This window comes from Daphnia carinata, chromosome 6, assembly GCF_022539665.2.
Source record: "Daphnia carinata strain CSIRO-1 chromosome 6, CSIRO_AGI_Dcar_HiC_V3, whole genome shotgun sequence".
Taxonomy (NCBI): domain Eukaryota; kingdom Metazoa; phylum Arthropoda; class Branchiopoda; order Diplostraca; family Daphniidae; genus Daphnia; species Daphnia carinata.
The window spans coordinates 4878314-4891020 of record NC_081336.1 but is presented as its reverse complement, the minus strand read 5'-3'; the positions used below and the strand labels follow the sequence as shown (position 1 = coordinate 4891020).

Sequence of the window (12707 nt, the reverse complement as noted above, 5' to 3'; positions counted from 1 at the left end):
TCTGTTTGAATAGGACAAAGAAAGATTGCAGGTTAGATACAACTACTGGATGAATTGTGGGTGTGTGTCTATGTAATACGATGACGCAGTTGTAGCGCTCATCGACTTCTTTCATGTCTCTTATTGAAAAATATGTCAAGTTCTCTTTTTTTTTTTTTTTTATGTTGATGGGAGGGATGTAGTTTGAGGTGAACAGCTGTTGGAAGCACCTTCTTTTTTTTTTTATTTATTTCTCATGGCCAGGTTCCATATCATCAATAAGGGCCTTTACAGATAAAAGGTATAGTGCTTCTAGTCTCTCTCTCTCTCTCTCTCTCTCTCTCTCTCTCTCCACTGCAAAGATGTCGTTTTATTTTATTTTATTCTATTTTTTTTTTTTTTTTCCTTGAGCTCCGTTCCTGCCTTTCTGGAACTCCATTGGGGAATGATGTGTATTGCCTAAACATATGAAACGTTAGAATAAGCCCAGATCGATGTGCCGGCCGAGACGCAAAGCGGATGAAAAAAAAAAAAAAAAAGAAAGAAGGAAGAAGCGAGAGAGAGAAGATACATAAAGTGTGTATAAAAAGGGAAGAAGAGACCAAGGCAAGAAACGGATGGACGTCAGGAAGGAAAGAGAATGAAAGATGAAAAGAGCAAAACGAGTCAGAAAATGATTAGACACGCCCAGTCGGTCGTAACGAATATTTGATGTTCCACGCACGCGGTTCGTCCGTTGAACAAAATAGCGAAATGTCACACGTCTAGACATTCATCCGACAGGCCACATCGCATCCCCTAGGAAAACCAAACAAATAGTCATCGCAAGTCGTTGTGTTTTTTTTTTGTTTGTTTTTTTCTCTTTCTTCCCAAATAGGTTTTCATCATTTGATTTGACATTCTTATTATTTATTTATTTGTTTTTTGTTTTTTTTTGTTGCTGTTGTTTATATATTTTATTTTATTTTTTTTTTGTTTCTGCCCCTCCTTGTGGGTCTCTACCATGACATGGGGGTTGCAATCATTTACAGTGAACCGCTCGATACCACACTGCGGCATAATTGGAAAACATGATGACGGGGACGGATAGCGAGAGACGGGGGGCATAGTTGTGTTCTCGCTCGTGTACCTGGATATTAGGTGCAGGTACAACACGGTATGCTTAGCTTTCACCTAGGTACCCCCTCCGTTTTTGTTTTTTTTTTTTTCCCTTCTTTTTCTTGTTCCAGGCGTGTGCCTATATGCCCTCAGTGTCAAACCCAAAAACCAGCGACTTTTCTTGAAGGGCAAAGAATGTCCGCCCTTACCCGTCTCGTCATCACCAACTCAGTTTGTCTTGAGGTTTTTTTTTTTTTTTTTTTTTTTTTTTCTTTCTTTCGTTCTAGGTAACTGTCTACCCGCGTTTTTTTTTATTTTTTATTTTCTCCCCCTTCCAACGGGCCATCGATGGTAAACACAGCACATCGTCAAACTCGTTGGTTGGCTTGCCACAAGCACCACTCCCTCTGTGCGTGACTCACACAACTTGCGAGTCACGACGCTATGTGCCCTTATCTTTCCTTTTTCTCGGCTTATTACTCAGTTAGAAAAAGAGAGAGAGAGAGAGAGAGAGAGAGAGGGAAAAAGAGAGAGAGAGAGAGAGAGAGAGAGAAGAATTTCAATAATCTAATCGGGACGTGTCAGAGGTTCAATTCCCCTGTCACGAAACTATCAGCCACTGGCCGCTATTCCTTTTTGATTTGCATCCGACGTCTACCTTTTCGTATCAACACCATCTTGATGAAGTTGATGGCGTGTGTGTGTGTCTGTGTCACACGGCCATCGCAACTGTAACGATGAGTCAAACGCGCTGGCTCAGCTCTTGTGCATCACGCTATATTACCTTAGTCGATCTCTGCTTACTAATGCGGATTGGGGTCGGCGAGACTGTTGTCCATCCCAAACAAGGAGAGGCTCAGCTGTTTTAATCCGCTGGCTGCGCGATACCAAACGCCTAGAGTATTCCACTCTTGAGGAATAAACACAACAACAACAACGAAAAATATGGTTCTCCTCCAGATCCACCCCCCGCACCCCCCCCCCCCCCTCTCGCTCTTCTTTCTGCCCTCCCCAGGAGAAAAACGATATTTCTCGGCGATATTGGTACCATTATTCAGACTCGACTTGGAATAGTACACAGACCTATTACTGCAACAGCCTAACCACAGGGCTGGCAAGTACGCGGCGATGTTGCTTTTTCTAGATTATAGCACAATTGCTGTTGTTGCTAGCACTAGTCGCAATGGAGATTTTCCGTTGCTACCAAAAGCTCTAAAAGGATTAAATGCGCAGTGGGGTGAGCGCAAGTGCATCTGTGAGTGAATGTGAATGATCCTTCCCTTATGCTGAGACCCCAATCGCTTTTTCCTCTGCTCTATACTTTCTGCCTATAGCTCCTGCGTATGACTTTATTGATCGTTTGGGACGATGGCCCAGAGATCGCTAGCCTTTCGATTGCAACCCAGCCAATTGAGCTGTACCAAAAAATCTCGTCGGGCCTTCCACAACCCTTTTGACAAACACATGCAACTGTGCTTACTGTAGTACATCTTCAAAAATCAATCACAAAGCGAGAGCGCGTCCATTTTTACAAGTATCGGAAGACAGCAATAATTTCAGCCATTTTTCACGAGCCGAGTGGTGTTAAATTGAGCCACTGGAATGTTGGCATTCAAATCTATAAAAATACAAAAAAAAATGGAAGAAACCCGAATTTTTTTCCAATGACAGAGAAATTTTTCGCTCGTCTCGGGGAAATGAAATCTCATCCCATCACTCATGTCTCTTTATCGAATTTCAATCGACTTTGAATTCGCCCGTATGCCTACCTCCTACTCTTAATCAATTTTGGGTGAAGGGGGATGGGTGGTATTCGTCATCTCGATTCATATTTAGTGTAGTACGTCGAGATCGTATTCTTAAAATGGTCGAACTTTATTTTTTTTCTCCAATTTTTTTTTTTTTGTTCGTTTTTTGATAATTCCGAGTTTAAAAAAAAAAAAAAAAGAAAAAAGAAGGGGGAGTGCTTAAAAAGGGAAATGTCTTTCAGTGTCGAAATTCGTTATACGGTAATCAGGCACTCAACGACACGGCAATGCCAAGAGGGACCAAACGTGCTTAATGGATGGTTCGGTCCTATCAAGTCGTCTGGGTTGTATATCCAGCTCTGAGACGGCGAGGGTAAAAAAAAAAAAAAAAGGGGGAGGGGGGATGCGAGGCGCAATACGGTTTGACGGAAGGGGAGGGCGGAGGGGGGGGGGGAGTGGATTTCAATCAAGCTAGGAATTCATTCTATCGTGTCCTGGACGCTTTTCATCTCAAAACTTATTTTCGTTTTTTTTTTCTTTTTCCTTCATCTCTTTTCTCTCATCCTCAATATCCCACGTCCCCCCCCCCCACATTTCTTTTGTAGCAGTCGTAGTAAGCTGGATGCTACGCGCAGACACACTCTAATACGTACGGTACATCCACTCGTTTTTTTTTTTTTTACCTGGACGTTCAAACGACCTTTGAAGTTTACCTCCCCGCATACTCCCTCCGTCTCCTCCTACTAAGACGAGCTTCGCGTTCCATGCTCAAACCGAAAAGAAAACCTGATTAGGCTTCTCTGTCATCGAGTTAATTAAAGTCCATGTTTCTTCTACGATGGCCGGACCATTGTCAAAAACGAACGCATTTTTAACTTGAATCCATTTCTAATTTTAGCTTTCACGTTCGTGTATGGCAGCATGTGTGGAGACAATCAAATCTAAACTAACTTTTAAACTCTCGTTCAATTTATAGGTTAGAGGGGGGAAACAAAACAAACACACACACGAAAAACAAAAGCGCCAACTAAGCATGCACCACTGAATGTCGTCGTCGTCATCGTCAAGAATGGCCTGTTCAAAACTCGCGCTTCTGTTGGCCGTGCTGCCGTTGTTGTGCGCCACACGAGGGGAATGGCCGAACGATCATGCACATCACTCAAGAATACGATTGCACTCGACGAACAAATGGAACAACAATCTCGGCTGGAATGGGGTTGGTGTTGCCATCCAGCCGTCGGCGGACGGCTCAGTTGACATTGACAGACGACCAATTAGGAGCCGGGAACGGAGACAAACCGGCACAGTCGGCGGCAGCAGTAACGGCGAGAGGCGATCCACGCAGCGAGTCACTTCGCCACCGCTGTTACAGAGCTTATCGTTGCTCGACCTTCCCGTCTTTTCCCGTGGTGACAGACCGAGCTCTATGGATAAAACCTTAGGCGCCATCTTCAGTAAAGTGGCATTTTCCGCCACCAACCAATCGGGGCCGACATCAACGGGATCCTTGGCCGTGGCCTCCCCCAACAAGAACAACGATCACGCTGCTGATAAGGTCGACGATCGCAATGTTGTGCCAGACAGCCAGCAGACATCGTCGAACGGTAGCCATTCTTCGTCAACGAGCCCAACGACGACGGAGGCATCGACGTCGGCCAGCGAAACGAAGAGTTCGCTTCCTAGCAGCAGCAGCAGCAGCAGCAGCACGTCGATGCCTATCCGACCGAAGCCCGTCTTCGAGTTTGACACGCGCGTCTTTGATTTTATTCCCTACGATCGGACTCCATCTCCGTCCGATTCCAACCGCCAATACAACCCCAACGTCCCGGGACTAAGGGGCCCCTCACGAATCAACACGGCTCGCAATCCTTCGGGCAATAACAACCAGCCGTTCAATCTGCGACCGACTATTCCCCCGTTGGTGGATCTGAGCGCGGCCGGCCACGCTGGCAATCGTTTCGTGACCAGCACCCGACATCACACGACCACCACGGCCGTGCCGAGTACCACCGTTGAAACGGTCGAAGAAGAAGATGAAGATGAAGACGACGTGGTGGACACAACGACGACGACTACGACCACCACCACCACAACCGTAGCGCCACCAACGACGGTGTCCGTTCCTACCACAAGCGCGGCGTCGGGACCTAGCGAAACGTCGACGCCGGCGGGCCGAGGCCATCCGTCGACTTCTACGAGAGACGTGACAAGTCGCGTAGAAAGTGAGGACGAGAGCGGGGCGAGTCGAGATGCGGCCTGGAGCATTCAGGTGTACGGGACGTCGTCGCTGTTCGCTCTATTGGGCATGTTCGCTTTGTCGAATTTACTGCGTCTGCGAACCTCGACTCGCCGCTTACTGAGTACCAGCCATTGTTTGTCTATTCAACTGTTGGTCCTCTTCTTGGCCATCACTCGTTCGATTCACCTCCTCTACGACGCGTACAACCAGAGGCGACTCTTGCCACCGGCGCTAGCCTTTAGCATTTTCAACGTGGCCTTCCCGTGCCTCAGTTCCGCCCTGGCCGTTCTCCTCCTTGGAATCTTCAAAGCCACTAAGCTCCAGGTAAGATATTCCTTGGGCCCATGCAAAGCGCGCAAACAAATTAGAGAATGGGAAGACCCGAGTATACAACGGGACAGCGACGGAGAATAAGAAAAAGAAAGAAAAAAAACGCTTATTTATTTATTTCTTTTCTCGAATCCACTTGTCGCTTTTCTTAATAGTCTCTGTTTCTCTCCGTTAAAGCTTTCTAAAAGGCCGTTTTTCTTTTCTTTTTTTTTTCTTTTTTTTTTCTTTCTTTTTTTTTTTTGTTCTTTTCTCTTTTGCCATCGTCGGCTACACTCTCCGAAACGGTGACGGCTGACTGACAAGCATTCAACAGCATTTTTTCCCATGTCACGCTTCACTTAATGCGTGCCCTATCGGTATTTTAGGTTCCCCCATCTGCGACGTGAGTGGTGGTCGCGACCGCTATCAGCTTTAGCCAGAGGCGCACAAACCTCTTCTTCTTCTTCTTCTTCTTCTTCTTCTTCTTCTTCTTCTTCTTCTACTTCCTTTGCAGTTCCTTCCACCCTCTTTTACTCATTTCTTTTTTCTAGTCTTCTTCTTTGACTACAGTGCCTCTTCGTCGTTGGTTATCATTTTCTTTTTCTGGCAAGTCCCTCTTCGCCATTCTTTCCGTGGAAAACATGATCATCGTTTCTTTTTCTGGAAGAGAAAGAGAGAGAGAAAAAAAAAAAAAAAAAAAAAAGTGAAGAGTCATTTTTTCGACGACGAAAAACGCCAAGATGGCCGATGATAATAATGGGCGCCTATCCCTTTTCTTTATTCTTTTTTTTTTTTTTTTTTTTTTTTTTTTGGTATTTTCCATCTGTGTGCCAGCAGTCCCAACGAACAGCGAGCATCAACCGATTTCTTTTATTTCAATTTGTTTCCTTAAGTGGTTGGAGGAGTAGAGAATAGAGTGGAGAAGACGGGCAAAGAGAGTGAGTGGGCACAAAAGATGGCGACCAGGTAATTTTCTTCGAATTCAGGACAGGATAGTACATTTTCGTGGGTCTGCACCTAAAGGGGCTTCTTTTCTTCGTCTCTCCTTCTCTCTCTCTCTCTCTCTTTCTCTCTCTCTCTGCTTGAGCCTCAACGTCGCACCTCTCCAACCGTATCTGGGAGCCATTCATTAGGTCAGCATAAAAGCCGAGAGAATGTTGTGCTGCGTTTCGTCATACTGACGTGGCACATCCAATAGAATTCACTCGAAATCCGTGAACTTGCCGTTGTTCTCTATTTTTTCTTTTCTTTTTTTTTTTTTTTCGCTTCTTTTGTTATCATCATTGACGTTAAAAGGAGAGAGACTAGCGATGAAACAACCGTGTTCAAAAATTGAAACCAATTGAATACCTAGCGTTCCATGACACTGAACGAAAAAAAAAAAACAAAAAAAAAAAACAAAAAAAAAAAAAAAACTTCATTCTTCCCAACGCGGACGATCCGTTTAGAGGCCAAAAACCCAAAATGATTACGCGGGTCCTCTTGTCATGCTGACGTGAGATTAACCAAATGCCAGCGATCAACTGACAATGGAGGATTTCTATTCACGTCGCGACCGCCCACAAAAACTTTCGCTAAATTAATTCAACCTTCGCTATTTAACATACTGTGTAATGGCTTGATGGAACGATTTCACTTGTAGCAAACTACCAGCGAAAGGCTTAACAATTTCATTTTTGCTTGCTTATTTTGGACTCATTCGGGTCATTGAATATTGGCTAGCGACTTGCATAATTATACTCCTACCGGTCCCTCTTTCAATTTCTTGTCTCACGGTTTCTCATCATTAATTAATTGTTGTTTCTTTTTTTCTCTCTCTCTCTCTCTCTCTCTCTCTCTCTCTCTTTTTCTCACAGGTGATGCCGAGTGCGCTGGTGAAACCGGCTCTGTGGGCGGCATTGGTGGCCTTCCATTTTGCGTTGAGTCTCAGCATCGACATCGTTGTCGGCTCAGTGGGCGGCCTGTTCTCGTTGCACCTGGCCAGCCAGGCCTACTTTGTCCTTTGGTCGCTGGCTTTGTCGCTAGGCTATCTGGCGGCATTTGCGCCTGCAACAAGGGCTGCCACCAGCCTACAAACGGAGACGGTACGCAGCCATTTGACTGCTCTCCACGTCCACGGCGCTTCTCTCCCTAGATACCTGCCGCAACCGACGCTGCTGCGCGCTGTCCGAGTCACGCTCGCCGCAGCCATTCTGGCTCTCCTCGTGGCTGCTTTCCAGCTTTACGGCATGTTCGGCGTTTACGGCTTGCCATGGCGCCAACAACCGACATCGTCGGCTGGCAGTGCCAGCCACGGCATCGGTCTCGGCAATGGCGCAGTTCCAGTCGTCCTGACAGCCGAGTTCTTGGCTCGCTACCAGGGGCTGCAACGCGAACGCAATCTGAACGTTGATGCATTGCGTGAGGTGCTAGGTCTCCCTTCATCCTTGTCCAGCATGGAACAAGCGGCCGAAGAGAAGAGGCTAGATCATTGGCCAGTGGCAACGGAAAACTTTTGGCCGTGGTGGACATATCAGCTGGTTGCTCGACTCCTCGAGTTCATCATGGCTACCCTCATCGCCTACGTCGCCGTCCAACCGTTGCGCTACAATCAAACGACGCTGGCGGAGAAACAAGGCGACTCTAGCGGCCCTTCTTCCTCGTCAACCACCAAGAAGAGTTCCTTGTGGATGTTTGCCGGTCGGTCGCTGAAGAACGGCTCAATCGAGACGCTGTCGACGCTCTGCTGCCACAGCAACAGAGGTGCCATGGCACGCAACGGAGCGGGTGCTGGTGATGTGACCGCCGGAGGCGCCATGACTGATCTATCGCCAATCAAGTCAGTCGCCTCGGACGAGTCGCCGTACCCGTCGGTCAATTTGCGAAACTATTGCTACTCGAATCCGACGTCGTCTCATCAACATCAACATCAACATCTCCATCTTCATCAGGTTCAACAGCAAATGGACCGAGCGGCCATGGCCAATCATTCGGCTACGTCATCGGCGTCCTCCTCCTCGGCTTTCACAGCGCTCTACGATTCGAAGCGATCGTCGTCGCAAGCGCAACACCAAAGGCCGCGTTGCCCTATGAATGCGTCGCACCCGCAGGTCTCTTCCGTTTTGGTCAACGACAGTGGCTTCATCCGGTTTCGGGATGGCGTCGCCAACGATCCCACCGATCAAATGGAACAACCCTACGAGGAGGTGGATCGCCAGCGCGGACCCTTGGCTGCGGATGCGCACCATTCGCACCAGCACATCTACCAAGAGCTGGGCTACAAGGCTCCGTCGTTGACCTACTACTCGACTGCTTCGTCGGTGACTTCTTCCTCCAACACCAACAAAGGCACGGCCACAACGCCGTCCGTCTGCACCTACGAGCATCTCTGCCGACGCGGGCTGGCCGGCTATTACGAACCTCAGTTGTACGAAATGCAGCTGCCCAACAACGCACAGCTACTCAGTTTGTTGGCCAAGGAGAGTTGTCAGGCGTTTCAGCCGTGCAACATCTACGGCGGCTCGCTGGCTGGACAACATCCTTCGTCAATGGCCACACAGCATTTACTGCGCCATCAACATTGCCAGCATTGCCAACACTGCGGTTGCAGCAGCTCGAGTCAGCACATGGCAAGCGGTGGCGCTGACAATCACGACGAGTCGCCAGCAGCGTCTGTGTGCGGTCAGAAACCGTCCAATTACGAATCGTATGGACCCAAACCTGAAGGGCAGAGTCCAGCCAATCAGTCGGAAGTTCTGCAAGTCATTGCGCCTCCAGATATGAGGAACATTCCCATTTTCCTGTAGCGCGTAAAACAACTTGAACGACGGATACAGCAGGCCAACGTCAACAAGTTAAAACTCCCCTTTTTCAACCAGATAAAGTGTCTCTCGGTCGATGGTGAATTCGTGATGTTTTGGGTTTTAAAAACACTAGAAATCCATATGCTGTGCGTCTAGCCCAAACGTTTTCCACCTACACCCTTGTTCGTGAACCATCTTCGGGTGCAAAAAAAAAAAAAAAAAAATGGATAAAATGTTGAATGCCAAGCTCTGTATGGCAGCTCAAGAACTCAGCCGGCATGGTGTACATAGTGTATATTTTAAAGAATGGTTACGGTGCCACAAATGTGGCTAAATACAGCTCTCTGGCAAGCCGCTAGCGACTGACGGAGCGAAGAGAAAAGGATAAGAAATGAACATTCAATTGAAACAGTAACGGGAAGCTTCGACTGTTTTGCCGCGCAAACTTTACAATGCTTTGTCCGTATGGAATACATAACATGAAAAACGTGAAATGTATGGAAAGGCATAAATAGCATAACGTCAGGCAACCTCTCAATTGATTAACGTACTGGATTAAATGGTGGCTGCAAGAAAATGGGGACGATGAATTAATCAAGAACAACGCTCACCCTTTTTTCCCCTACGACAGCCGAAAATTACCGAAACGTTCGTTTTAATGAAGCGTGCTGAAACCAAAACGAAAGGCTAATTGACCTGCATGACGAAACTGCGCGATACGTGCGATTGTTGAAGCACCACGACTGACGATGAGTGCCGCGTGCGTTTTGATGTGTACGACAGCACTGTGAAGGCGCACCACGGATCCGAATCCGTCCGTTCATTTTTACTTTCTCCGTTGCGCCTTCCATCGTCATCCAGCTGGCTGTGGTCTACCGAGAATCCATCAAATTCGAAGACCAACCATTCTCGCTCATCACGATTTCAGATGCAATTTGAACGAGTTTCAACAGGACAGGTACCTGTTCCGTCGAACCACCAGTTGGTCTAATCACAGGACATGCAAATAAAACGTTGGAGGCGCGACGAAAAGGCTATTTCTTCCTCTTAGCATGCCTTCACAGTTAGACATTTCCTGAGACGAGGCGACTGATAAAACCATCAACGGAATCCTCTGATCAAATAAATGAGATTGGTGGCAGCGATAAAGGGTTGCACAAACCTTGGGTCACACACCTCGTGGCCTTGGCCATTCGGACAAGTTTTCACTTCAGTGTACTGACCAGAACACGCCTGACGCAGCGCAGCTCGCCTAAGTGAAACTAACTACATCATCTACAAAATGCCCTTCTGCTGCAGGTGCGATCCGCTCCTGACTTTGGAAAGTCTGGCCACCTTAAACGGAGCTAACCGTTTGCCTCTCCAGGTACTGTACATTATTGCACTTTTTGAAAAATGTCATGTCATCTCATTTTCGACCTTCTTTCTACAGAGTTTGGAAATCTTCCTCCTCCATTTATCGGGAAGTTCTCAGAAGTAAACGAAAGGGATGGAAGCGATCTGGGCATGTTTGAATCCCGACAACAGCGCTCGCACCGCTTGCACGATCGGAACGCGTCCAAACCGATTGCGTATGGTGACAAAATTCGAAGAACAATCATCAGCTTAATTTAAAATTGCCAAGAACCACACATTTTGGTAACATGAAACGATGTAAATTGAGCGACCGAGGACTTTCTCAAATACGAGACCGTGAAACTGATTCCCAGTATGAAGTCGTTGGTTCTCATGAAAAACATATTCATTTGTAAATTGACGTGGGTACGTTGTGTTAAAAAAATACTGTTTGAATTATGTACGTAAAAAAAAATATTGATTGTTACTTATCACGGTAAAAACGCAAGCGTCACCTAATGACCATTGGAACACTGGACCACGCCTCACGGCATGTTGTTCATTTTCCATGCGAACATTCACTGCGAGCTGTTAACACGACTGTACTGTTCTCTTTTCCCATTTTCTTTTCCATATTCCTATATCTTCGCTCATGTCATTTGGAACACGTCGTGTTCCTTCCCTAGTCTGGCGAGTGTAAATGTTTGTGGGGACGTATTATGAATTGTGACATTCCAATACATAGTTCTTTTATTAGTACCCGTACTGCTACGATACCTTACTTTCTATATGGCTTCTGCATCTGTAGGTGGCGTCCTTGATATCAGCCCTACGCTACAGTAGGCGTCAATTGTAAAGTTGAACGTCTTCATTATTCCACGCTATACGATTTCCAATTACGTGCTAATAATATCGTGATCAGTACCTTAACCGCATTTGTGCTGGACGACGCTTCTATTCGCGAAGCAACGAATGTTCCTCGCCTATGATTAATGAAGCATCCAACGGCAAAATTGAAGCATCCGCAAATTAACAGGAAAAAGTTTCGGGTCAAGTATAAAAAAAACAAAAACATACATGGGGCACGCAATAAAGCGTGGAGTTGATCATGCTTGTTGAAAAGACAACACGTCTGTATTATATCCAACGGAAACTGAGTCGCTCTTTATTCGGACAATAGTTTAACGGTAGGGCCTCATCGTGCACGTCCAAGTGTCCATTCATTCATGGTTTCTACTGTACACGATTAAAATCACAGTTTTTTTTAGACACATGATTATAGATGGGCTGCATTGATTCGCCATGTTCAACGTATTGAGGCTAACAGCGAATATTTATAGAGGCCACACAGTATTCATAAACTGTTAATGCCAATCTAGCAAACAATCAACACCGACAGTAAAACAAAGGAACACTTCCGTTGAAATTCATCCAAATAATATTATCGTCGAACCCCGAGTTAATTACCTTTTAATCCCTTATCAGCCTTGCCATTCATTTCGTGAATGATATTTCCCTATGGAAGGAGGATCCGAGTGTCGATGGAAGCAAAAAACAAACATAATCGCACTTACTTTCCACAGCATATAATTTCTTTAAGTGTCATAACCTAGCGTACGATCCAACATCGGTAAAGTAACGCTTTCCGCTACGAAAACGCATTTTGAATAGCCATTACAATACCTACATCTAAATTTCCCGTTGCCTTGAAGCGAATTTAAAAGTAAGCCGTCATCTGCATACTTCTTAAGGAGCTCCTTTTTTTTTTTTTTACCTGGCCATTTTGTGGTGTATTTGGTTGACAGAGAAAGATTTCGCGGCCGTGAAAAAAAAAAAAAAATAAAAAATAACGTAACAAAAATAAGTTCTTGAACCGGATAGTCAGCATACGCGTAGAACATAAAGACATTCACCCACTCGTTCTTTACATTGACTTTTATCTCTGCAAACGGGTTTTAATCACTATAGGCGTTATAATATTAAGGCTTTTAAATTTCCTGTAGATAGAAAAGTTTGTACGAAATGGTCGAAGGAACACTGGCTTCGACTGAAATGGGTTTGATGTATAGCAATTAAAAAAGCCGTGCAAACCAGATACATTTGAGAAGTTTTTGTGATCATATAACAACAACAAGAGCCACGTAACAACACAAAGATGTGAGGAAACAAAATTTTACTTATGGCATAGATCAAGACAAGTGCATCTCAACGGTAACG

General features: G+C 45.9%; 2 protein-coding genes across 3 annotated transcripts in view; both read left to right on the top strand.

Moving 5' to 3' along the window:
* Positions 1–11249, top strand: part of LOC130689902 (uncharacterized) — a 28533-nt gene extending 17284 nt beyond the window's left edge. The window contains exons 2-4 of one of the 2 annotated variants that reach the window (XM_059495708.1): positions 3807–5388; positions 7230–10521; positions 10588–11249. In XM_059495708.1, coding sequence (XP_059351691.1) covers positions 3871–5388; positions 7230–9158 — 3447 coding nt within the window. In that variant the 5' untranslated portion in view covers positions 3807–3870 and the 3' untranslated portion in view covers positions 9159–10521; positions 10588–11249. Of the gene's footprint in view, positions 1–3801; positions 5389–7229; positions 10522–10587 lie in introns of both variants that reach the window. The other variant, XM_057512843.2, reaches the window with a different exon arrangement.
* The window catches only part of LOC130689851 (peptidyl-prolyl cis-trans isomerase-like 1), a 55596-nt gene that overhangs the window by 4318 nt on the left and 38571 nt on the right, over positions 1–12707 (top strand). The gene's annotated exons all lie outside the window — the stretch shown is intronic.